General features: G+C 43.4%; 1 protein-coding gene across 2 annotated transcripts in view; it reads left to right on the top strand.

Moving 5' to 3' along the window:
* Positions 1 to 26,529, top strand: part of LAMA3 (laminin subunit alpha 3) — a 255,539-nt gene that overhangs the window by 179,657 nt on the left and 49,353 nt on the right. For both annotated transcript variants that reach the window (XM_018039638.1, XM_018039637.1), the window contains 9 exons: positions 4,594 to 4,703; positions 7,593 to 7,673; positions 14,156 to 14,262; positions 17,599 to 17,649; positions 19,068 to 19,219; positions 23,050 to 23,160; positions 23,267 to 23,378; positions 23,584 to 23,751; positions 25,218 to 25,414. In XM_018039638.1, coding sequence (XP_017895127.1) covers positions 4,594 to 4,703; positions 7,593 to 7,673; positions 14,156 to 14,262; positions 17,599 to 17,649; positions 19,068 to 19,219; positions 23,050 to 23,160; positions 23,267 to 23,378; positions 23,584 to 23,751; positions 25,218 to 25,414 — 1,089 coding nt within the window. The remainder of the gene's footprint in view (positions 1 to 4,593; positions 4,704 to 7,592; positions 7,674 to 14,155; positions 14,263 to 17,598; positions 17,650 to 19,067; positions 19,220 to 23,049; positions 23,161 to 23,266; positions 23,379 to 23,583; positions 23,752 to 25,217; positions 25,415 to 26,529) is intronic.

The raw sequence follows: 26,529 nt of genomic DNA, 5'->3' as shown, positions 1-26,529 counted from the left end.
CGTCACCTTTACTGAACCCTAAATAGAGGTGATTATGTGAGCAGGGGATGGAGTGGTGGGGGGGCAGGGTGAAGCACCAGGTAACCAGGCTGAATTACTTTACACTCACTTTTCCCTCTATTTTTTTTTTTCTAGAGATTTCTTTTCCTGTGTACCATTTTTAAAGTTTTTATTGAACTTGTTACAGTTTTGCTTCTGTTTTATGTTTTGGATTTTTTTCTGGCTGTAAGGCATGTGGGATCCTAGCTTCCCAACTAGAACCCTCACTCCCTGCATTAGAAGGTGAAGTCTTAACCACTTGACTGCCAGGGAAGTCCCTTTTCCCTCCATTTTAACGTGCCCCGTCAGAGAATGTTCTGTCTGAGCAATTAAATTACACCTTAGCTTTTGAATCTCACTAGATGATAATAATGGGTAGATGCTGGGGTTTAACTCTTGCCGTGCATGTGTGCTAAGTGGCTTCAGTCGTGTCCGACTCTTTGCGACCCTGTGGACTATAACCCACTACACTGCTCTGTCTATGGGATCCTCCAGGCAAGGATACTGGCATGACATCCTTGCCATGCCCTCCTCCATCTTTCCAACCCAGGGGTCAAACCTGTGTCTCCTGCAGCTACTGCACTGCCAGCAGACTTTACCCCTGAGCCACCGGGGAAGCCCTAGCTCTTGCCAGGATATGGTAAACCAGAGCTACTCCTTTGGACCTCAATTTTGTTGAGGGTGCAGTGGGGCAGGAGGTTGCAGGGAGGAGACATCATTGCTGTCAGATGAGCAGTGGCTGAAGAAATTGATCAGAGGAGGAGGAGATGCTGGCAAAGGCTGAAGGCACACTCTCCATCCATCAAACACTAACCCCCATGGCTGCCAAGGCAGTGCGTTTATGGGGGAAGACAGGCAAGGGGAGTCCCAGTGGTTTATGACTTAGCCACCAGAAAACTACCTTCTTTGGGTATGTTTTAGAAAATTCTCCCACACAAAACTAGGTTCTCAGGAGATTTTTCTCATGCATCCTGAAGCAAAACAGTTCTTATTCTGCTATCTTCCTCCCTATCCTCAGAGGTCCCCCCTCCAGTAGCCACGGCCTCCCCAGCTAGAAGGAAGATGGACAGTTCTGAGAAAAGGAGGCCACGTTGGTGCCTGAATACAGAGCCCCCACTTCTTTTGTGCGGTTCAGAAATACATTGTCCTGGCGCGGGCTTCCTCTGCATTGTGTGAGGCACCTAGAGTGTGTTTCAGCTCTTTGAGTTCCTAGACTGTTTTATGCCCATTCAGCGTGTCCTGAGGAGCTATTTCCTCTGCAAGACGGAACAGGCCAGGACAGGAAATTGTCGTAAAGAGGCTGACAGAATATTCTGTAGGATTTTAGCCTTATAAGTTCCAAAAGTGTAAGAGATGTCAGGCAGTATTATTTTCCAGCTCTTTGGTATCTCATGTAATCGTTTGTATTTCATACTGTGTGATGTGTGTAACACAGGTAGACACTGTCATGAAAAATACTTATCTTGCTGTTGAGTCATTGCAAGTCCCCTTTATAAAAGCTGCCAGAGAACAAAGGGAGTTTTCTCTGTAGTCCATCCACCCAGTGAAGGGATTGCTAGTGAGAGTCATAATTCATGTTTCAATCAAACAACAATATTCTCTTTCTCACTTTTCTTTGCAGCTCCGTCTTCCCTTGTCCTTGACGGCCACGTGCCCTCTAGAACTGATTCATTCAGGGAACCCTTGCTGAGTATTTGCTCTTATGGGAAGGACCAAGCCAAGTGCTGGGGTTAGACCATCGGACGTAATCCCTACTCTCAGGAGGCTTGCTGTGTGGTGGGGGGTGTGCCTGTGTACACACATGTACATGTGCACACATGAGTACACACACACGGGTGCAGCTTAGTGGCAGGTCGTGGGTGCTGGCCCTGCTCTCCAACATGGCCCTTGACGGGAGCTGCGCATGCAGCCCCATCCTCAGAAAACAGAAGTAAGGAGACCCAGCCCCTTTCGCTGGCAGATGGGATGATCCTGTACACTGGCCCCCACTCCCGAGGTCCAGAGTCAATTCTGAAATCTGAGACCTTCACACATGTGCGCCTCTCCCTGTCCTTTCAAGTATAAGCTTCAAAGGGTGAAAAGAAGCCAGCCCACCCCCCGCCAGTGAAGCAGCATGTGGCCAGCAGGGAGGCAGCCGAAGCCAGTGACGTGTCCTGTGGGCCCCGCTGGCCGCCGGAGCTCTGATGACTGGCTCCCTGCTCTCCGCTGAGGTGCTGCTGTTCCGCCTTCTCCTGGCTGCTTCCTCTCCCTTCCTCTGCCTTTGCTACCCAGTCACGTCTCAGCTTCCCTTCATTTCCTTCCCTCCTCTCTCTTCTCATCGTCGTTCTTCAGTTTTCCTCCTTTTTATATATTTTTAAGGGAATTTTGCTTTTCAATTATCTTACTTTATTTTTTATGCTTAACACATGTGATTGCTCAGTTGTGTCTGACTCTTTGCAACCCCATAGCCAGGCTCCTCTGTCCATGGGATTTCCCAGGCAAGATTACTGGAGTGCATTGCCACTTCCTGCCTCAGGGAATAAAGGATCTAAACCATGTCTCTTGTGTCTCCTGCATTGGCAGGAAGATTCTTTACCACTGGTACCACCAAGGAAGCCCATTTTATATTTATTTTAATTATTTTATTTATTTGACTGCCCCAGCTCTTAGATGAGGCATCAAACTCTTAGTTTCAGCATGTGGAATCTAGTTTCCTGATCAGGAATCAAACCCAGGCCCCCTGCATAGGGAGTTCGAAGTCCCATCAACTGGACCACCTCACTGGTTTTCGTCCTTTTTATTCCTTGCTGCTGGAGCCAGTCTTCCCCTGCCTCCAGGATGATTTATCTGAAACTCACAGCTGACTCAGGGGTCCCCTGAGGCTCATTACCAGACGTTCACACTCCTCAGGCAGCCTCAGGGCCCCTTGATCTGTGCTGCCGCCTCTCCAGCCATAGCCTGCCCCCTTGCACTTCACCCTCGGGAGCACCAGCTGCTGCAGGTTGTCTGTCCACACCACTATGCTCCTGCAAGACTGAGGTCCTATGCACACCAACCCCTGCGTACAGTGTGTCCTTCCTCCCTTCTCCGCCTAGCTCCTTCCTCTCCTTCTGTCCTCCGCACAGGCCTCATCGCCTCCCTGAGGCTCCTCTGGCTATTAGGGCATGCTGCCAACACCTCTGTCATCGTATTTCCCACCCCTGAGTCAGGGTTCCAATCTGTCTTTGTGCCCCTGATACCTAGCATAGCTGAGCAGCTAGTTCACACACGGTAGATGTTTGCCGTCACATGGACCTTGGAAAGCACATGCTGTGAGGGTGGATATGGATTCATTCATTCACTCACTCATTGACAGTAAAACAAGGAAATCGGATAGGTAGATGCCTCAAATTTGCAGGACTGAGGAAGACAGATTTCAGGGTAGATGCTTTCAGCTGAGAGTGAGTGGTATTTCAGACATTCTTATGGGCTTTTTATCAAGCAACTCAGTTTCTAACCCCCTTCTATGCTTCTCTCCCTGTGCCCCTGTAAAGGCCCAGAGTTCAGAGGGGTCTGGGGAGGATTTATCATAGGATTCAGGTAACCTCACCACAATTCTTGCTTCTCCACGTTCTTACTTCCTCAGTGTTTTCAGCTCAGAACTAAGTTGACATGGGACTGAAACATCTCTCTCCAGGCAGTTCTTCTTTAAAATTGTCATTTGGAGCCATAAAAGAAAGGAAACTGGGACTTTTCTGGTGATCCAATGGCTAAGACTCTGAGCTCCCAAGGCAGGGGGCTTGAGTTCAATCCTTGGTCAGGAAACTGGATCCCACCTGCCACAACTAAGACGCTGCATGGCCAAGTAAATAAATAATAAAGAAAGGGAGCTAATGTGAAAAGGGGAACACTTGGGTCAAAAGAACACATGTTTCTGAGAGAGTCAGGGAGGCCGAGCAAAATAAAAGTGCAGGAAGCCGCCAGCACCCTCACCTGACACCCCTGAGAGACTCCTCTCTGGATCCTACAAGTCCTGGTAACCTTGGAAAGTGGGCATTATTTTAACTGTACATTTTAGGAAAATTAGAATAGTATATAAATCATACACCATTAATATTGATTTATATGGACCTTCCCTGGCAGTCCAGTGGTTAAGACTTCACACTCAGCCACTTCCACACAGTGTAGGGGACACAGGTTCAGTCCCTCGTCAGGGAACTAAGATCCCACATGCCATGTGGCATGGCCAAAAAAGGTAGATTTATTAAAAAAACATCAAGGCCCAGAGAGGTGAAGGGACTTGCCCAAGATCCCCACAGCTATGGAATGTTCAAGTGGGATTTTAACCCCACTGATCTGGCTCCATTTCACCCTTCCTCCCCATGATAACACTGAATAGCTGATAGAAGGGCAAGTACACCATTTTTCTGGCACCAACAATGATTGGCTGGGTAGGAAAAGCATATGATTAACAAAACCTATATTGCTGTGTCAGAGGATTTGAGTTATAATTGTGTGAGTAATTAAGATGACAGCAATCTCAATAGTAATAAATGTAATAGGTTGTTATTAATTTTACCGTTTCTCTCTCCCAAGAACTGCCAGCATAACACTGCAGGGGAACACTGTGAGCGCTGTAAAGAGGGTTACTATTGGAACACCGTTCATGCATCCTGTAGAGTCTGCCCATGTCCTCATTCAGACAGGTACTGTAGAAGTTTGACAGTAATCTATGAAGACAGGAAGTATTGAGTCGGCAAAAAAAGTTCATTCGGATTTTTTGTAGCCGTGATGGAAAAACCCGATTTAACTTTTTGGGCCAACCCAATAGTTTGATGGGTGTCTAGGGCTGGGGAATGGGTGGTGGGAAGAAATGGGAAAGGGGCTGATAAATGGCATAAAATTTCTTTTAGAGGTGATGAGAATGCTCTAAAATTGATTGTGGTCATGACTGTGCAATTCTGTGAACACGCTAAAAGCCATTGAATCTAACATTTTAGGTGGGTGGGTTGTATGATATGTGAAGTCTATCTCAATAAAACCATTTTCTATTTTAAAAAAGGAATAACAAAATGGGAACAAAACCAAACAAAAACAGACTCTCTAAGTTGTGTTCTTCAGAGTTTTGCCTTTTCCTCTTTTCTTTTGCTATTCGTTCAATGGCTAAGCAATTTATTGAGCACCATCCCTTCTCCAGATGCTGGGGTAACTGCAGTAAAGAAGGCTGGCAAAGACATTAAGCTTCACCTGAAGAATATGAGGAGAGAGTGGGGTTATTACACAGTAAAATGTGCACAAATCAGTCTGAAGTATAACTTCAGAGATGGGCCACACCACTGAGAAAAGGGTTATGTGATAGATAGTGAGTGGATTCTTTACAGAGGGTGGTAGCAGAGCTTTCTGGAGTTGTTGGGCAGGGACTCCTGAGTGATGAGGTGGAGTACCAAGACAATATGATGAGGGTCCATGGCAAGGGGGAAAAAAACAGATGAGAAAACTCCTATGATTGTTTGTAGACAGTAAGAAGGCATGGATGGCTTGATTGCACTGAGAGAGAGCTGGCTGGGAGATGAGGTTGGTGGGACAGCCAGGATACAGATCCTGTACCTTTCAGGCTAGAGTAAGGCACTTGGATGTTAAGGATTTTTATCCTCAGTGTGATGGAAGCCACAGGACAGTTCTGAGCCTCAGAGAGATGTGAGCTGCATTATCATCCAGGCTCCAGTAAGGTCAGTAGACTCCGTAGGTAGAAAGCCGCCATTTTCCTTTCGTGATAATCCATGTTCAGTTTGGCTTTGGCACTTTGTCCTACTCTTGCTCATAATCACATGTTCACTGTGAGTCCAGACAAAATATAAACAGGTAACCAAGTGAAGCAAGATTTGATTTGAAAAATCAGAAGGATGGTGATCAAGTACCAGTAGTGCGCAGGTTCAGGGGCAAGTGTGGACCACAAGGCTGGCTGATATCAGCTGAGCTAGCAGAGAAATTGGCCAAGTCTTAAAATTATTAGAAGCCACCTGCCCAATGTGGCTTTTCTGGAGATGCATATTTGAAATATCCACCCTGGTTTGCTATCTGTGTGTTTGATACTCCTTAAACCTGCCCGGTCCTGTGGCTTTATTTGTAAAGGGATCTATCACTTGACACTTGCCCAGGCTTGTTTGAACAGAAGCTGGAGAGAGTAAAAAGCTGCAAGATGTTCACAGGGTGCTTGGGGAAAGCGTTTAATCTTTGGTTGCAAAGCATGTTATCATCAAGGTCAGCTTTCAGCTTCTGTGTACTTGAAGTAACACCCAGTTCCTAGGATGTATCAGTAAAATCCTATTTTTATCTAATTCTCCTTCCAGCAATATTAATACTGCTGACAAATTTTAACTATCCCTTTAAAGGTGTAACTCTATGTCTTATCTAATTGTCCAAGAGAAGCTTCCCAAATAAGAACTCTTTGAAACTTCCCTTGTGGTCAAGTGATTAAGAATCCACCTTCCAATTCAGGGAATGTAGGTTCAATAGCTGGTTGGGGAACTAAGATCCCATATGCCACAGAGCGACTAAGCTCACATGCGTGCGTGCTAAGTCGTGTCTGACTCTTTGCGACCCTAGGGAGCCCACCAGGCTCCTCTGTCCTTGGGATTCTCCAAGGGATCTTCCTGACCCGAGGATCAAACACGAGTCTCATGTCTCCTCCATTGGCAGGCGGGTTCTTTACCGCTAGTACCACCTGGGAAGCCCAACTAAGTCCATGAGCCACAGCTAAGATCCAGCACACCCAAATAAACAAATAGTTTTAAAAATCAGAATTCTCTTACCAGCTAGTGATAAATGGAGTTTATTTCCCCACAGATCTATGTCAGTGGAATGCTCAGTGGTCATAGATGTTTCTTCGTAAGGCAACAAGGACTTTTTCATGGTCTCTTGGTTTAATTTTTTTTTTTAAAGAAGCTTCTATAAACACACCAGTTCAGAACTAAAAGAAAGAGAATAGAAGTTCCAACAGCCTGATTGGAAAAGTGTGGAAATCACCAGGGACCATGTCCACAGAGCTAGCTGGGCCCAAGCATGCTCTGAGCTTTATTCCCCTCTGGGACTCTGAGGGCACTCTGGGTGGGCCTGCCCCCACCCCCAAGCCCTCCACACACATACTTTTTCTTCCCAGAAGGGATTGTGCCCAGTATAAAATAAAAGAACTAGAATAAGCAAGGAGGGGAAAAAATTTTTTTTGAAGAATCAGAACTCTCTGTTCTTCTCTTCTGCCCAGACTTGTTTGATTCCTTCCTTGTTATTTCTGGAAAAAGTGCTGTCGTCACCATCTCTTCCCAAGTGCGTTTCTTTACTCTGTCTTAAGGGAAGGAATGTATTTCTCCAAGCCGAAAATAAAAATGCCTTCAGTCCCTATTCACCCAGATTTGCCTGATGTCAGCTGAAATCATTCATCATTCTCTCGACAAGTTTTGATGGGCAAAATTTTCTTCACATGAAAGGTACCTGGACCCTTGGTTTCCAGTTTCACTTCATGTGGCAAAAAATAATGAGCATAAAAACCTGTGGGTTTATGTTTCTACTGGGGCTTTTTTCTGTCTTTTTTTTTAAAGTTTTGCCACCGGCTGTGTTGTGACTGGAGAAAACATCAAGTGCTTCTGCAAACCTGGATACACAGGAACACGCTGTGAAAGGTGGGTGCTGCCCTCCCCCGTGCCCGCCTTCTCACCTCCTCCCCATCTCACAGGTGGGGTGGGCTCTGCGGGCAGGCTGCTGCAGGCACCCTGGGTGTGGGTGGGGCTCAGAGATGGGGTGGGGCCTCTGGTTTCTCTGAGGCTGGGAAAAGGTCTCTTGGGAAAAACACAAGACTGTCACTTCATAAATCATTAACTTCCTTCTCTTCCTTGGTTTGTACATGTGGAAATTTGAGAATTAGGGCCAATATGTCATAGTCCTATACACTCTAGCAAACGCCCCTGTATGCCCATGTGCTTACATATATGCCTACATACCCCCACTCCCACGCACACTCCTGCATGCCCCTACCCAGACATATATCTACATATTCCTACCACCATCGAAACTCAAACTTCTATCCCCAAATATACACATCCAAACATGCAACTCTACATACTCCCACTCATGCACGCATATCCACAGCCCTAGATTTGCCTACACACACACCCCTGTTAATGCACACACAACATTATGAACACTGGCAGGACAGTCTGTGTCTCACCCATTTCTGAATCCCTTAGTGCCTAGTGAGCTACTATTCATATAATAGGTGTTTAATAATGTTTGGGAAACAAAAGAATACATATTACAGAATGGAAGGTATGTACTCCGCAGAGCCAAGCTTGCGTTTTTCCTGAACAATATTTAATAATTAGCTATTCTGCCCACTTATTGTGAAGGGTACAAAAGATACTTGTCATCTAGACAGGAAGAGAGCATACACATACATTTATATCTGGGAAAGTAACAGTAAAATGAATCATGTGGATAACATTTTAAAATTTAAAATAACTATCATAAGATCAGTACATAATTATAAAAAGTGTTATAAATTATGAAAATGATGTAAGACAGGTGCGTGTGTGCTAAGTCATTTCAGTTGTGTCCGACTCTTTGCAACCCCATGGGTATAGCCTGCCAGGCTCCTCTGTCCGTGGGGATTCTCCAGGCAAAAATACTGGAATGGGTTGCCATGCCCTCCTCCAAGGGGATCTTCCCGACCCAGGGATCAAACCCATGTCTCTTACTATCTCCTGCATTGGCAGGCAGGTTCTTTACTGCTAGTGCCACCTGGGAATCCCCATAAAACAGGTGCGCCAAAAGCTAATAAGGCAAAAAACTAGTAAGTACCACACCCTTACAGTTGCCCTATGCTCACGCCTGCCCACCTACTGTGGTGTTCATAGTTATTCTGCCTACAGAAAACCATGGTTAAAATTTGCTGAAGGGAATTCCCTGATGGTCCCCTGGTTGTACTGCAAGGGACACAGGTTCAGTCCCTAATTGGGGAACTAATCCCACATGCAGACCCCCCCAAAAAGTTGTTATACGTTCTTACATGTCAGTTCTATATGCACAGACTTTTTCTTTAAAAATAATATAGATTTCAGTTTTGATTTTTGTTTTGACTTATATTCTCATTTAATTATATATTAGTAATCTGTTCCTTGCAGGGTGCCCTGGTGGCTCAGATAGTTAAGAATCTGCCTGCAGTGCAGGAGACCCAGGTTCGATCCCTGGGTCAGGAAGATTCCCTGGAGAAAGAAATGTCAACCCACTCCAGTCTTCTTGCCCAGAGAATCCCATGGAGAGAGGGAGCCTGGTGGGCTACAGTCCATGGGGTCGCTAAGAGTCAGACGTGACTGAGTGACTAACACTTTCATTTTCAGTCTGTTTCCATAATAATAAGTATTCATTGATAACATCATGTCAGGGCCAGGAAGTTCCACGTAAGTTCCATCATCCCCCTGACTCTTGGCCTTGGAGAAAGTTGGATATAAATGTTTATACCTATTTTGGTTTTTCGGTTTTATATCACCACACTGTGAGGGATATGGGATCTTCGCTCCCCAATAAGGGATTGAACCCATCCCCCCTGCATTGGGAGGATGAAATCTTAACCACCGGACCCCAGGGAAATCCCTGTTTTTGAACTTTAGTGGTTTTACTTCTTAACTTCAAATCTCAATGTTAGTGAAATATTGAAACCTCGCCTTTTTTATGGTGTTGCTTCTCACATGGCAGATAGACTTAGGGTCAACATATAGGACAAAAATTGACCAGAGCTCAAATAACCTTGGCTATTCCAGTATTCTGTGTCTCCATAATCCAGGGGGACCATGCTGCATGAAATGTGCACAGCATATGGCTTCATCTAGAACTGTACTCTGTAGGGGGAAGCGTTCATGTCAGGAGAGGCACAGAGAGACGAGCCCAGCTGGAGGGAGAGCAGGCTCACATCCCTCGTGTTATGCTCACCACAGGATGTGTGCCCGCAGACTGATGGGGGACACAGATTCCCATACGCTCATGCCCTCATCCCTCTTTGCCTGGGTCCCGTTAGATGAATTCACTGAAGCTTCTCCAGGGGATCTCACCAATCCAGGGATTGTACCCAGGTCTCCCGCATTGCAGGCGGATTCTTTACCAACTGAGCCACCAGGGAAGGCATTCACTGAAGCTAAATGTGTACGAAGTTTCTGTATGGACTTGGGGATTTGTACATTTTATTTGGTTCTTGTGGCATTATCACTTCTGAATCATTTCTGAAACTATAAAATGACTGACTGTTTGGTTGAGCCAGGTTCCCTCCATAACCCTTACTTAAATTTTTTCCTGGACTATTCTGGCATATTGTTTTTCTGGATAACTTTAGAAGAGTTTACCAAATTAAAAAACACACACACACAAAATCAATTCAACTGAATTTTATCGTAAGGGGGGCTACTGTGGACTAGGGGTATCTGAAACATTTTATGGACAAGGTGGGACTTACGTAGGTCGAGGGGATGGCTAGAACCCAGTGGAGCTGGGAGGTGGAGCTGGAAGACAGCTCAGGTCAGGGAAGTAATGTAAGCAAGTCAAAGGGCCTCGAGGGTACCTGCCATGAGTGGAAGAGGGGACACCCTTTTTATGGGCATCAGCTGAGGGTCTGGACACTATCCCATGGTAAAAAGGAGCAATTCAAATTTTTTCTGTTTTTCACTTCTGCAAAGGGAACCTAGCTCATGTTTGTCTCACATCTATTAGTCATTCTTTCTATCCCAGTATCTGCCTGGCACTGTGCTGAGCATTAGAGACACAGGAGGAACCAGAGCACAGACTCTGTCCTCAAGGGTTTTCCAGTCTAGTGGTGAATAGGAATACAAAGGGCTGTTGAAATAGAGAAAGTGAAAGTGTTAATCATTCAGTCGTGTCTGACTCTTTGTGACCCCATGAACTGTAGCCCACCAGGCTCCTCTGTCCATGGGATGCTCCAGGTAAGAATCCTGGAGCAGGTTGCCATTCCCTTCTCCAGGGGATCTTCCCAACACAGGTCTCCTATATTGCAGGTGAATTCTTTACAGCCTAAGTCACCAGGGTTAGCCCTAAAACAGAGGGAACTGGGCTAAATCAGGCTGCAACAGGAGGGGCATCCCACTAGAACTGAAGGGGGAAGGACGGAAGGGGCAGCCACCCTGAGTGAGACAGGAAAGATGGGTAGTGTGGGGAGTGGGCCTGGAAGGGCCTTCCAGGCTCCATGATTTGAAAGCTATGGGGCATCTGGGAGAGGCTTCCTAATTTAATGCTCCATACAGTTCTTCACAAACAGTGAAGTGGAAAACAGCACCAGTCTGGAGGAGACATCCATTTGGCAGGCAGCTGATTGGAAAAGGGAAATTCTTAATTAACAGTAGTCTCAGCTTAGGTTTGTTACATTTGATCATACATCAAGGAAGCAAGTATTGTTTAAAAAAGAAACAAAACTTTTCCATCGCTAAAAATTTTTCTATCGCTTCTCAGCCTTTTGGCTAACATCAAGTGTAAAAAACTTTTCTACAGTTTAATGCCATTTTAATGTCAAATTTTCTCGCTTGTTAGACATTTATTGAGCACCCACTCTGTGCCAGGCTGCCAGGCATCATCAGCCACTCGTGGTTAGCTCTGCAATGATAAATACAAGCACAGTGTGGAGTGAAGAATAAAGATGTATGCAGGAGAGCTGGATAGAGGTTGGGGGAAGGGCAGGGAAGGGTTCCCAGCTCACATTCCAGACTGCGGACCACCCCCCCCCCCCACCGCCAACCCCATGCTCTGGGACAAGTTTCTCCCTCAGCTGTTCAGAGCCACAGATGACAGAAGCTCTCTCGGCTCTTCATTTGCTGTACCAATGTCATGTATGAAATCAGGAAGTTTTACTTTAGTCCATTGTGTTTAGCCACTACCATGGCTAATTAAGAAGAAAGGCACCAGTTCAGTTCAGTCGCTCAGTCGTGTCCGACTCTTTGGGACCCCGTGAATCACAGCACGCCAGGCCTCCCTGTCAACCACCAACTCCCGGAGTCCACCCAAACCCATGTCCATTGAGTCGGTGATACCATCCAACCATCTCATCCTCTGTCATCCCCTTCTCCTCCTGCCCTCAATCTTTCCCAGCATCAGAGTCTTTTCAAATTACCTTACTTAAAAGTTACATAAATATTCCAGAAAGTTTATTCTGCTTTGCAAGATTAAGGAAGAAGCAGAATAAAATTTCTGGAATATTTATGTAACTTTTAAGTAAGGTATTTTGTAAATATGTATCTTTTATGTAGAAAGTTTAGATACAAGTGAGACACCTGAAGAAAAAGTATTTTAAACCGAGATCTTTTGGGTAGCGTGGTTAGGAGGCAGAATATGGGGCTGGCCACTTCAAGGAAAGCCCTATTATTAGGACGGCCTGCTTAGTAGACTTGGATAAGCCACCTCAACTTAGTTACCTTCCTGATAATTAGGGAATACATGGGTTCTCTACTTCCTATCCACTTTCTGAAATGTAGTCATTCCAAATGATACCAGTACATACATACATACCATTACATGAATACCATGTAATACCATACAGTACATACATACCATTACATGAATATTTTCATCATGTCTTAAAATGGTAGTAGCTATCTTTTACTGAGTGTCTGTTATATGCAGGCATTGTACTAGATTCTTTACTGCTTTATCTTTTATCTTATATCCATCCACCAAAATAGATACGGTTAGTACAATTTTTCATTCATTCATTCAGCATGTATTTATATCTGATACCTAATATGTGCCCAGGCACTGTCCCAGGTGCTAAGGATGTATCAGTGAGCAAAACAGCCTCCCAAAATCACATCCTCATGGAGCTTACATTTTTATAAGAGGAATAGATGAAGAAGTGGAAGCTTGTGAGGTTCAGATAAGCCCAAGATTACACGCATGGTGATGAAGCAGGAATCCATGCAGCCAGATCTGACTGACTCCAAACCTGTGTCCTTTGCACTACATCACCAGTTTATCCACTGGAAAAGCGTATTTAAATTGCCTGGAAATTCTTTGATACAAAGCTTGAATTTGGGTTGCATGCCTGCTCAGCCGCTTCAGTCGTGTCCAACTGTTTGTGACCCCATAGACAGTAGCCTGCCAGGCTTCTCTCTATGGGATTCTCCAGACAAGAATGCTGGAGTGAGTTGCCATTTCTTCCGCCAGGGAATCTTTCACCCCTGGGATTGAACCCTTGTCTCCTAGGTCTCCTGCATTGGCAGGCAGAATTCTTTACCACTAGTGCCACATGGGAAGCCCGAAATTTTGGGAAGAGAGTCAAATGCCATATTTCCTTGATTCTATCAGTTCCACTGATAATAAAACAACACACACATACCAACTTAATGACAATTGGGGGGGTGGGTAATAGAGGGGAAGTGGAACTTTGCTAATGAACAGAAATGTTTTGATTTACCTCCCAGTTCCAGAAACATTAACATGGGTTTGTTTTGTTGTTTGAGAAAAGTAGAAACTCACCATCAAGGAAATATGATCTTTTAACTTATAAATAAGGAACTGACATCTCATCACTAAATCATCTAGAATAATAAGGCCTCAGGCCAAGGTAGCAGCTGTAACTGCTCAGTTATTTAAGCCCCTTATGTACATCACTGCAGTAATTAGTGCAAATAAATATGAATTATTCAGAGTTGGAATAGTACAATAAGAAATATTAGTAAAATCCCCCTTTATGCAAAAAATTGAAATTGTATGAATTTTCCTTTTTTTACCTTTTTAGGAAATTAGCTGTAAATTAAGCAGTATGTAATTGTGTGATATCTTCAGAAATTCAGCTCTTGCATAAAATTTACCCATCCCTAATTTCCATACTGGTCAGACCACTGACTCCTGTTTGTGTTTTGTTCATCTGCCATTTGGCTGTAGGTATGTCATTTGCGTGTCAAGGGGGAAGGGAGAAATCTCTGCCTGCCTCCCACCCTCACCATTCCCATTCAAGTCACAAATATCTCTACTGAGATACATTCACTCATGCAAATCTATGTCAGCCTTTTCTCCCACAGGGCTACGATATCCCAAACAGGGAAGTTGAGAAAACTGGGTGGAGTCAATGACTCATTCTTTGGGTGTTTCCTCTCTTTTTTTGTATTCTGTGTAGGTGTGCTCCCGGATATTTTGGAAATCCCCAGAAATTTGGAGGCAGCTGCCAGCCATGCAATTGTAACAGCAACGGCCAGTTGGGCAGTTGTGACCCCCTGAACGGAGGTAAGATCAACTCACACCTCTGTTAACCTACCTTTATCAAACTGGTATATCATAGCAGGCAAAGAAGCCAAACAGACCTTTTCAGGAAGCACGCACACAACTGCACGTAGCAAATTGTGCCCTTGTTTTGACAAAGTTGGGAACGCTTAGGTAGTACTCACAGCTTTGATGAATAACTTAGCTTCAAGTAGGTTTTTTTTTAAGGTAAATTGTTTTTTAAAACTTCTTTAATTATAGCCCAAATGACTTTAGACCCTATTTTCAGTGATTTTGGTGAGATCTCTCTTTGCCATTATAAGGTTATTCTCTCATCAGCTTCCTTTGTGTGTGTATCTGAAGAATTCAAAGTGCTCTTCTCCTAAAGCAGTAACTATTCTAGAATGTGAGTGTATAATTGAGATTTTACCTACCAGGAAAAAGACATTAACTGGAAGTTAGTATAGATGGATTAGGAGAAAAAGGAAGCTGGGGAAAAAAGAGAGAGTCTCCGTTTCCTTCTTTGAAGGAAAATATTTGTTGTCGTTCAGTCACTAAGTCATGTCCAGCTGCAGCACGCCAGGCTTCCCAGTCCACTGTCTCCTGGAGTTTGCTCAGACTCTTGTCTGTTGTGTCAGTGATGGCATCCAACCACCTCATCCTCTGTCTAATGGAGAATATTAATGGATTTATCAGGAAAATGCCATTTGTATAGTACAATACCAAATCCTTAGATAAAATCTCTCATCTTATAGACAAGGTAAAGAACTACACCCTGGATGCGTGGATTAGATCTGCTCAAATGACTGTTCCCAAAGGACTGCAGAGTAAATGGCTCCTTGTCAGTCTAGAATGAGGTGCCTGCGGTCACTTTTTGGGGCTTCGTGTGAGCTCCATCTTGTTCAATATCGTTGACCTGAACGGAAATACAGAAGGCCTGCCCACTCAGTTATCAGATGACGCAAAGGTGGAGGAGCCAGAAAACACCTCCTATGACACATTTAGAATAAAACAGGTCCTCAGCAGCCTGGAGTGAGGGGCCAGTTCTAACCAGACAAAATTATGTTGAGGCTTGCATGTGGTCAGTCCTGTAGTGGTAAGTGAGTCACGGCTAAGGTTTCAGTCGGTGGTGAGTTTGATATGAATCAAAAGAGTGACATGGCCCCTTAGACGCCTCGTACTGCCTCCACCAAGTTCTGGTGTCCAGAACCAGGTGGCTTACTGTTCCCTGGTCCGCTGCCCATGCAGGTCCTCCGTTGGGGGTGTGGGGGTTTGTCTTTACAAAGCAGTAGACACGCTTCAGAAAGATAGTGAAACTGTGAAGGGACCTGTAGCCCTGTGGAGAGGGCAGTGGAGAGTGGACTTGGAAAGGACAGATCTGAAATGGGCATGTGTGGGAGAAGGGTGGGTCTCGTTCTATGTGACTTAAGCACTGGAACTCGCTTCCAGGAGTGGAAGCGAGAGGGAGGCCTATCGTAAATCATTCCAAATAGGAAGTGTCAGATGTTTAAAGATGAAAAGGACTGGCTTAAAAGGAGATGAGTTCTACTCTCTGGAGGTCCTTGGAGGTGTTCAGGAGAAGTTCCAACATCAAACACATCATACTTTGAGAGGGATGCCTTTTCAAGCCTCCTTGTGCCTCCTCTAATAACAAAAATAAGCAACCTGAAATGAGGATGGTAATTATTTGTTCCTCGAATGGAATAAAATGTTCACACATGAGACACATTTGTCCCTGTGGGATTCCCTCCCCCGACCCCTTTTTCATTCATTCTTTTTTTTTTCTACCTAGTAACAGATTCCTTGGTGGTCAAAACTCATACTTGTTGAGAAAATTGCACTGATAAATCAGTCCTCCTCGTAAGTCAAGTTCCCCATAGACTGTCCAAGGAGCTGTATTTGCAGAAGTCTATGAAGGAAATAGAACCTTGTTTCCTGCCTATAAGGAGTTCACGGTCTAATTGAGGAAATAAGGTGACACAGCTATACGTATATATTGTTGTTGTTCAGTCACCCAGGCCTGTCTGACTCTTTGTGACCCCATGGACTGCAGCACGCCAGGCCTCCCTGTCCCTCACCATCTCCCAGAGTTTGCCCAAGTTCATGTTGATTGCTTCCAGTGATGCCACCCAGCCATCTCATCCTCTGACAACCTCTTCTCCTTCTGCCCTCAATCTTTCCCAGCATCAGGGACTTTTCCAATGAATCTTTTGTTCACATCAGATGACCAAAATACTGGAGCTTCAGCTTTAGCATCAGTCCTTCTTATATATACATGTAAGAGTGAATAAAAGGATTTTTTAAAAAAAGATGAGTAAGAGAAACCTATGATTACATATAATAAATTAAAGTGTATGCAAATATACACTGGGGACACATTGATTGTTTTTGAGTGGTAGGATCAAGGATAATGTTGTATCATTTTTCTGATTTTTCCAAATTTTCCATTGTAAACTTATATATATTTTTTATGATGAAAAGCAAACATGGTTTAAAACGTATCTATATACAGACAAAGTGTAGAGTATTGCCTGCCATTGAGAACACACCTGAAAGCCTCCTTGTTGCATGTCTAAGAAAGTTTCGAGTTTAGAGTTTTCCTTTGATGAAGTTAGATGGTTTTTCAGAGGGAAATGAGAGGACATTTCAGTATTAAGGATGCATGGTATGGGGAAAGGAGTAGAAGTTAGCGGAGTGAAGAATGTCCAAGGATGACCATTAGCCTTTCCTGCCTGTAGCTGAGAACCTCAAGATTCAGCGTGTGCACGCAATAGTTGGTGAAGCTAGTCCAGTGTGTGTGCATATCTCCCTTACAGCCTCCGTCACACTGTTGTGAAATGTGTCTACCTCCCCCACAGGACCATTACGTTCCCTGACCATTAAGGAGCATTGAACCCGCGCCTATAGGACAGCAGAGACTCTGTCTTCTTCTATCTTTGTATTCCTGCCCCTAGCACTGGGTCATGGAACTTAGGGAGTCAAAGGCACTCAGTGAGTGTTTATTGAATGTTCTCCAATGATATTGGAAGAGACATCACCAGTTGTATAAGAGGCCACCAAATGAAGGCAACAGTAACAAGTTGAAGTGTTAACTTCATAGGAATCACATGACCCTTTAGAGAGAAGAAACAATATATCATCAGAGAGGCCACAAGAGACCTTCCTGCAGCCAGACTGCTGGGATCCAGGACAGCTCTCAGAACAGTGGCCCCAGGGAAGGAGGGAGAAGGGAAGAGCTGGCGATACTGGGTGGTTGGGTGACTGAAATTTTCTGAAACTAGCTTTCCTAAAAGCCAAGTTAAAAAGTACATGAAGAGTAAGTTTAGGAGCACTGCCTTCTTTGTTTACTCCTCATTGCAGACTGCATAAGCCAGGAACCCAAAGATGATGGTCCCGGAGAAGAATGTGACGGTGAGTAAAGAAAGTGCCCCCTCCTTTCCAGGTTGTGGGGTTCAGCTTCAGGTCTGTGAACCCCAGACTGTGACATGGGGAAGCGCTGGTGGGAGGAGGTGGAAGGAGGGCTGCATGTGTGCCAAGTCGCCTCAGTCATCTCGACTCTGTGCTACCCCGTGGGCTGTAGCCCACCAGGCTCTTCTGTCCATGGGATTCTCCAGGCAAGAATACTGGAGTGGGTTGCCATGCCCTCCTCCAGCAGGGCTACTTAGGGTCAAATCCAGTCTCTGCCAACTAATATCTGTATGATCTCATGCCAGTGACCTTGCTTCTTCAAGCCTGTTTCATCATTTGCGCAATGGTAAAACTGAGGTTGATAGTAACTATACTAACCTCATATAGTTGTTGGAAAAATGCTTATGAATCCCTCATCATGATTCCTTGTAAATAGCAAGCACTCAATAAATAAAAACTATTTATTATTCGTTTCTCCACATACAAAGTTAGCAACAAGTTGCATAGGTTCACCATTTATTTGCCCAGTTGTATTGATACACAGTTGACATGCAACATTGTATTAAAGTCTATAACATAGTGATTTGATATATGTATAGGTTGTGAGATGATCGCCGCAGTTAGTTAACATCTATCAATTCACACTGTTATAGATTTTCTTCTGTGCATTAAGAATTTTTAAGATCTGCTTTTTTAGTGATTTTCAAATATATAATAGAGTGTCCTTAACCATAGTCATCATGCTGTACCTTTTACATGCTAAGTTACTTCTCTTGTTTTTTTATTTTTTAAAATGTTTTTCTTGGAGTATAGCTGCTTTACAATCTCGTGTTAGTTTCTGGTGTACAATGACGTGAATCAGTTACATACATATACGTGTATGCTCTCTGCCTTGGGTCTCCCTCCTGCCCTCACCCCATCCGCCCCTCTAGGTCATCACAGACGCTGAGCCGAGCTCGCTTCACTGTCCGGCAGGTTCCCAGTAGCTAGCTACTTTGCCCATGGTGGTGGGCATGTCAGTGCCACTCCCCGATTCGTCCCACTCTCCCCTCCCCGTCTTTGTCCATTCTCTACATCTGCATCTCTGTACCTGCCCTGCAAATAGGTTCGTCTGTACCATTTTTCTAGATTCCACATATATGCGTGAATATACAATAATTGTTTTCCTCTATAACTGGACGTTTGTACCTGTTGACCATCCTTACTCATTCTCCCCACTGCACCATTTCTTTGTCAAATGCTCCCATCTAGAGATCTCCCTTTTTCAGAATTGCATCCTTCTCTGAGAAGTCCCGGATGGTGATTTCTGCCTGTGATGGGCTATGTGTATATTAACTGGGCTGCTGTGCAGCCCTGGGGCTTGGTCTGCATTCCTGTGGCTCCAGCCCGCAGCACGTGTGCCTCTGATTGTGGCCCCACAGATTGTGACAGCTGTGTGATGGCGCTTTTGAACGACCTGGCCACCATGGACGATGAGCTGCGCCTGGTCAAGTCTCAGCTGCAGGGCCTGAGTGTCAGCGCAGGGACCCTGGAGCAGATAAGGCGCTTGGAGACCCAGACCAAGGACTTGAGGGTAAGTGCCCCTGGGTCCCACACGATGCCTGGCCCAGAGCAGTTATGCGGTGGATTCACAGATGCTGCGTGAATGAATACTCCTCATGCAGGGAGGGATGGAGAGCTTGACTCCTCTTAAGGCTCAGGGCACCTGTCCTTCCTCTGCTCTAAATGAAGAGTAGATTTCTCCTGGTGAAAAGTACAGTGAACACAGAACACTGACACTTCTAAGTGAACATTCCTTATGTACTGAATGTTTCTGATCTCATTTTTCTCATAGTCTTTATCTCAGTATCTAGTGTTCAGAAGATTCAAATGCAAATTTTGATGAAATTGTCAATAATTCTTTTTTAAATGTTTGGTGGAATTTTCCAGTGAAGCCGTGTGGGCCTGGAGTTTTCTTTGTTCAATGTTTTTCTTTTAATTTAACTACCAGATCAATTAAAAATAGGTATTGGACAATTAGGATTATTTATTTCTTTTTGAGTGATATTTGGTAATATGTGCCTTTCAAGTAATTTTTTCATTTCACGTAAATTATCAATACCAAATATATTGACATATAATTGTTTATAATTTTTCCTTATTATCCTTCTAATATCTGCAAAGTCTGTAGTGATGCTTTCTCATTCATTCCGGTTATTGGTCATTTGTGTCTTATCACTTTCTTTTTTATTCTGGCTAGAGGTTTATCAGTGTTATTGATCTTTTTATTTCATTGATTTCTGTTGTTTTTCAGCTTTCAATTTCATTGATTTCTGTTCTTATCCATATCTTTTCTTCCTTCTGCTTGCTTTGGGTTTAGTTTGCTATTCATTTTCTAGTTTCTTAAGATAAAAGCTTGTTTCCTGATCCAAAACATTTCTTAATATAAGCATTTAATGCTATAAGTTTTCCCCTAAGCAGTACCTTAGCTGTATCCCACACATTTTTAAGTGTCAGTTTCCATTTTCATTCAGTTCAAAAGATTTTCTGATTTCCCTTGTGACATATCTTTGATCGCTAAGTTATTTAGAACTATATTGTTTAATTTCCAAACTGGAGATTTTCCAGTTAACTCTCTATTAATTGATTTCTAGTTTAACTCTGTTGGGATCAGAGAAAATGCTTTATGATTCCAGCTCTCTTTAGGTATGTTGATACCTGTTTCATAGCTCAGAACATGGTCATCTTGGAGAATGTTCTATGTACACTTGGAAAGAAGGTAGCCAAGAGGGTATCCTGAGAAGTATTGGGGCTGAAAGTGCCCCATGGGCTGGAGTCAGGCTTCTTGGCTGGGGGGAATGGGGACTTTTCTGCCTACAAATGAAGGCTGAAGAAACAAACTTGAAATTGCCCGGTTCCCATTGTTAGGCAACAACTATATGAGAACTAGGAAAGCTACAACCTTCTAGCCAGGACGTGGACAAGATTCACAGACCAGGATTTGTGTTGCAATGTGACATTGTCAGCATCACCATAGTGTGCAAGTCCAAAGCTGCCGATGTAAGACCTGGTCCTGGACTGGGGGAGCCTGGAGCGGGAGTGATGATGACCCTGAGATCACTGGACAGGACACAAGAGAGTGCAGGACACAAGAGACCCTCTCAGAATGAGCCTGAAAACACTGTGAAAGATAATGAGAAAGACATGCAGCAGAAGCAGCAGTCATGTGATGAGTCCCTGTAGCAAAAACGGAAATCACAGGACAGTCTGAAAACTGCTTAACAGGGTGACATCCAGTGAAAGAAACAAGAAATTAGAAAAACTTTTAAAACACAAGAAACCAAACAAGAAAAGGTAAATGTGAGAAGATCTAATTTGAAAATCACAGAAATTTTAAAAAATCTACTCAAAAGTAACAAAATTCAGTAGGTGAGATGAGCCCTAAGCTAGTAGGGAAAATTAAGGGCTTTGGGAATGAAGGCTGCTTCGAAACCCTTAGTGGCTATGGTTGAGTACCTAGAGGAAAAATATATAGTGCTGGAAAATATGGTTCTTTTCCATCCCATTAAGGTAATTTTAGTGCATGGTTAACAGGCTCTTGCCTGGAAAATCCCATGGGTGGAGGAGCCTGGTAGGCTGCAGTCCATGGGGTTGAGAAGAGTCGGACATGACTGAAGTGACTTAGCAGCAGCAGCAGAAGCAGGAGGCTTAATATGGAGAGGAGAGGGGAAAAACTTTTATGTGTTCAGAGGGAAAAAAAAGGCACTTTAGTGACCGATGTCATCAATACAGTCTTGCACTTTTTCAAGGAAGGGACGGGACGAACATTGTGGTATCCATCCTGTGCCCAGGGCCCTGTGCTAAGTGCTTTCCTTAAATCTTACAACACCCTGTGAGGAAAATAGTGCTATTTTTTACAGGTATGTAAAAGCCAAGTAACTTGCCTACAATCACACAGCTAGTATGTGGTGGTTCTAGAAGAATTCACACCAAGACGAAATTCTAAAGAGTATGTTCACCCACTATACCTCTTATCCAGGTGTTCTGACCTGCAATCGTGTGCTTCGTTTTCCTGCAGCACAATTAAAATAGAACAATCTTCTTGCAATATCACACAAACACTGTGAAAACTGAGCAGGAATATGTATGACAAAGCATCCAACTTTTTTGAATGGTTCTGTGTATACATGACATTTTATAATACATTAGCCCACTTGCCACCAAAAAGAACCCAGCAGCTTAATATAAGGCCCAGTGGGCTTATCTGTGAAGTGGTGCACCTAGGGTTTGGCCCTCAGCTGAAAAGCCTGTGTTCTTTTACCCAACGCTGGCTCTTATGTACAAGTAGAGATAGTAATATTGCTTTTTCTTGTAAAAACTTTCAAGATATTCACACATTTATTTTTCCAAAAAATTGAGGGATTTCCCTGGCAGTCCAATGGTTAAGACACTGTGCTTCCAGTACAGGTTTGATTGCTGGTCGGGGAACTAAGATTCTGTATGCTAAGTGCAACCAAATATTAGGAAAAAGTTAAAACTTAAAAAAACAACAACCCCAAACTGAAAGTAATTACTATTCTAGATATTATATGCAGCAATAGTAGCAGTGTTAGTCACTGAGTCATATCTGACTGCGACCCCATGGACTGTAGCCCACCAGGCTCCTCTGTCCATGGGATTCTCCAGGCAAGAATTCTGGAGTGGGTAGCCAGCCATTCCCTTCTCCAGGGGATCTTCCCAATCCAGGGATCGAACCTGGGTCTCCTGTATTGTAGGCAGATTCTTTACCGTCTGAGGCACCAGGGAAGCCATATGCAGCAGTGTCCCTCTAAAAGCAATGTTGCCATTCAGTACCCAAAAGAGGAAGGGGACCTGGATTTTGGTCTTGAAGCGATCACGGACCATCTGTACTTCCAAGGCATGGACAAATCACCCAACTTTTTTAGGCTTCTGTTTTCTCATTTTTTTCCTATTAAATGAGGGTATTCAATTTAATGAGTTCTGAGTTTTTCTCTTGCTTTATAATTCTTTGAATCTATAGATTCTTTCAACAGAGTAGCCATAGACACTTGCTTTTAGCATAATCAAGTAAAATATAAATTTTAAAAATTGACTTTATTATATAATCTAAAAATTAATACATCAAGTAAGTGACATCATCCTCATTTCTATAAGGTTAGGTCATTAATTCAAGTAAAGTATCTTGTCTCTTCTTGTCTTTAAATTTTCCTACTTTATTTTAGAACCACATCAAAACATAAATTCTTCATGAGGCCTATTTCAAAGAACCGTATTTTTTTCTAAGGACCAACACTGGTCTTGCTCAATGAATCTTTTCATATCATCACCAGGTTTACCAAGTTGATAAGACTTACTCCAAATTTCTGCTCTAGAGTGTGATTAACTTGGTATTTTACTTTCCAGAACCAGCTGCTCAGCTACCGTCCCACCATTTCAAATCATAAATCAAAAATGGATGGTCTGGAAAAAGAACTGAGTAACTTGAATCGTGAATTTGAAACTTTGCAAGAAAAGGTAATATGTTAGGTCAATAGCATTAACTCATTTTTTGCTTCAAATTGTTGCTAGTTTTTTCCCCAAACAACTTAATTTGTTACTCATCAATTCACTCTTCATATAGGTTCAAATAAATTCCAGAAAAGCACAAACATTATATAACAACATTGATCAGACAACCCAAAGTGCAAAAGAGCTGGACTCGAAGATTAAAAATGTCATCCGGAATGTGCACAGTAAGAAGAGTTATTCAGCCCGATTAAGTATCTCTTATACTACTTTAGTCTTTGTTGTACAAAGAAAGAGTTAGCATTGTGAAAAAGAGCCTATAGTGATACTGAAAAGCCAATACGAGCCCTCTATTAAAGTCCCTGCCTCTTTTCTTAGTAGTCTCCTGGAGTCCCGAATTCCCAGATTAATAAACAGCTTGATGTTTTCCAGTTCTCGTGAAGCAGATATCTGGGACGGAGGGAGATGGAAACAGGGTGCCTTCAGGTGATTTTTCCAGAGAGCTGGCTGAAGCAGGGCGCATGATGAGGGAACTGAGGACCCGCAACTTTGGGAAGCACCTGAGGGATGCCGAAGCTGAGAGGAGGGAGGCTCAGCAATGTAAGAACCCTGCCAAATGCTTGCATCCAGTCTGTTCTGGTTGGTTTGACATACAGGGTGCAGAGTACACCGTGCCAGGTTGGGGAGTTGGTCACCATTTCAGCCTCTTATTACTGGTAGAGCATCATGTGGTACAAATGGGTAGCCCTTCCAGGTTACTGAGAGGTTGTGGAATAGAACTCCTTTTTCTTCAAAAATATTTATTACATTATAGTTGATTTACAGTGTTGTGTTAATTTCAGCAGTGATTCGGTTACACACACACATACATATATATAAATTTTTTTCCATATTCTTTTCTGTTTTGATTTATCACAGAGTATTGAATATCACTCTCTGTGCTGTTCAGTAGGGCCTTGTTGTTTATCCATCCTATGTATGAAAGTTTGCAGCTACTAATCCCAAACTCCCAGTTCTTCCCTCCCCCACCCCCTACTACTTGGCAACTGCAAGTCTGTTCTCCATGCCTATGAGTCTGTTTCTGTGTATAGATAAGTTCATTTGTGAACATATCACAAATTTAGATTTAGAGTCTGCATATAAGTGATAGCATATAGTATTTGTCTTTCTCTTTCTGGCTTTCTTTGCTTACTTTGATAATCTCTGTGTCTATCCAAGTTGCTGCAAGTGGCATTATTTCATTCTTTTTAACAACTGAGTAATATTCCACTGTATATGATACGTGTGTGTGTATATATATATGTACACACACATACATCATATCTTTATCCATAGAATCTTACCATCATGCAAAAAAATAGTTTCTTCTCCTTAGATATTAGACACTGGTACCTCTATTTTGTTTTTAACTGCATTTTCATTCTTCTTTCAGCTCTACTGCTTTCTCACTATATCATTTTTAATAGTCCCCTCATCACCATTGGGGTTTTGAATCATACATTGATATTCATATCACTACTACCAAAAAAAATGGATGTACTAGAAATTAAGGGAATATAAATATTTGAACTAAGGAAAATGCCACATTAACTCAAAACTTTAAAAACAATAGGCCTATATTTTTCCAAATGCTGAGCTTTATTCTATAGTGGAATGACATATCAGTGGTTAATCTACAAATAGTGGCATCTCTCTTTTAGTATTTGTGTTGTTTAATGTTAGCCTTGGAGACAGTATTAGTAATAGAAGGAGCATGTGCTTTATACTCTGCAAGTTCAGTTCCAGTTCCAAGGCTGAAACCTAGTCACCTAATTTCTCAGGCCATCCATTTTCTTATTTGAAACATGAGAATGATAATCACTGTCTTCATGTGGTTGTCATAAAAGTTAAATGAGACAGTGTGTACAGGGCACAACATAACATAAACACCAGCCTCCTTTCTCATTCCATTGCAAGTTCAAGGAAAACCATGAAGTGAGTAGAAAATCAATTCTTCTGTAGTCTTTATAACTTAGTGGCAATGCACTCATTTATCAAGTGGAAAACAAAAAGGTGATATATTTCAGTGCTGAATCGGATAAGGAGCTGGCTGGAAAACCACCAGGTGGAGAACAATGGACTGGCGAAGAATATACAAGATGCTTTGAACGATTATGAAGCCAAACTCAGTGGCTTCCGTGCTGCTCTACAGGAGGCCAGCACCCAAGCAAAGCAGGCCACCAGCCTCAACCGGGAAAATGAGAGGGCTTTGGAATCCCTCAAGGTGAGGTCATGGTCAGAATCTGCATGGTTCAGTTAAGAACAAGCACAAGGGAGCAGGGAGCTTTAATGTTAATCAAGTGGCAGAGTCAGGAACCTGTCTGTGTGGGAAACCCTAATCAAAGAGGAATGAGGCATTAAATGCAAAATCAAAGTATCTCTTATTCCTCAATGGCTAGAAGTGTTTCTGAACTTAAACCACAGGGAAAGCAGACCCAACCTCTTCATCCCAACTCCTGACTGGTAGAGGACTGGAGGAATAATGCTGCCAAATAGTTGAGAAATTACTATTGTTATAATTAATTCAAAGTATACAATATGTGTTTTAAATAACTGACATTTTGTGTCTCGTGTGTGTGTGTTAATCACTTAGTGGTGTCTGACTCTTTGTGACCCCATGAACTGTAACCTGCCAGGCTCCTCTGTCCACGGGGATTCTCCAGGCAAGAATACTGGAGTGGGTTGCCATGCCCTCCTCCAGGGGATCTTCCCAAGCCAGGGATCAAACCCAGGTCTCCCACATTGCAGGTGGATTCTTTACCATTGAGCCACCAGGGAAGCCCAAGAATACTGGAGTGGGTAGCCTATCCCTTCTCCAGGGGAACTTCCTGACCCAGGAATCAAACCAGGGTCTCCTGCATTGCAGGCAGATTTTTTAGCAGCTGAACTACCTGGGAAACCCAACATAGGACTGACCCACTCCCCCCCCCACTCCAAGAAAGAGGAATTTGGTAAAAGAAAATGAATAATATCTTTGCAGATGGTAATATGGTTAACTCCCAAAGCCTCTGCAGGTAACACCTCTGTTGGATTATGCCAAGGGGAGGGAGCAGGACCCAATTTTATGGATCTCTGAATTCTGGCAGCCTCCACCCTAGTTTCCCAAGGTCTTATGTGCTTTCTTAGTTAATTTTTTTTTTTTGGCTGCACCACGCGGCATGTGGAATCTTAGTTCCCCAAGCAGGGATTGAACCTGTGTTCCCTGCATTGGAAGTGCAGAGTCTTAACCACTAGACTGCCAGGGAAGTCCTCCTGTGTGCTTTCTTATTGAAATGCCCCTACATCTTCATCAGGACCAGCATGTAGAGTGTACTGATGGTGCTGATTTGCTTACTTCAA

The sequence above is a fragment of the Capra hircus genome, chromosome 24 (assembly GCF_001704415.2).
Source record: "Capra hircus breed San Clemente chromosome 24, ASM170441v1, whole genome shotgun sequence".
Lineage (NCBI taxonomy): Eukaryota > Metazoa > Chordata > Mammalia > Artiodactyla > Bovidae > Capra > Capra hircus.
Note: the sequence above shows the minus strand (reverse complement) of the source record. Positions and strands in the feature narration are given on the sequence as shown.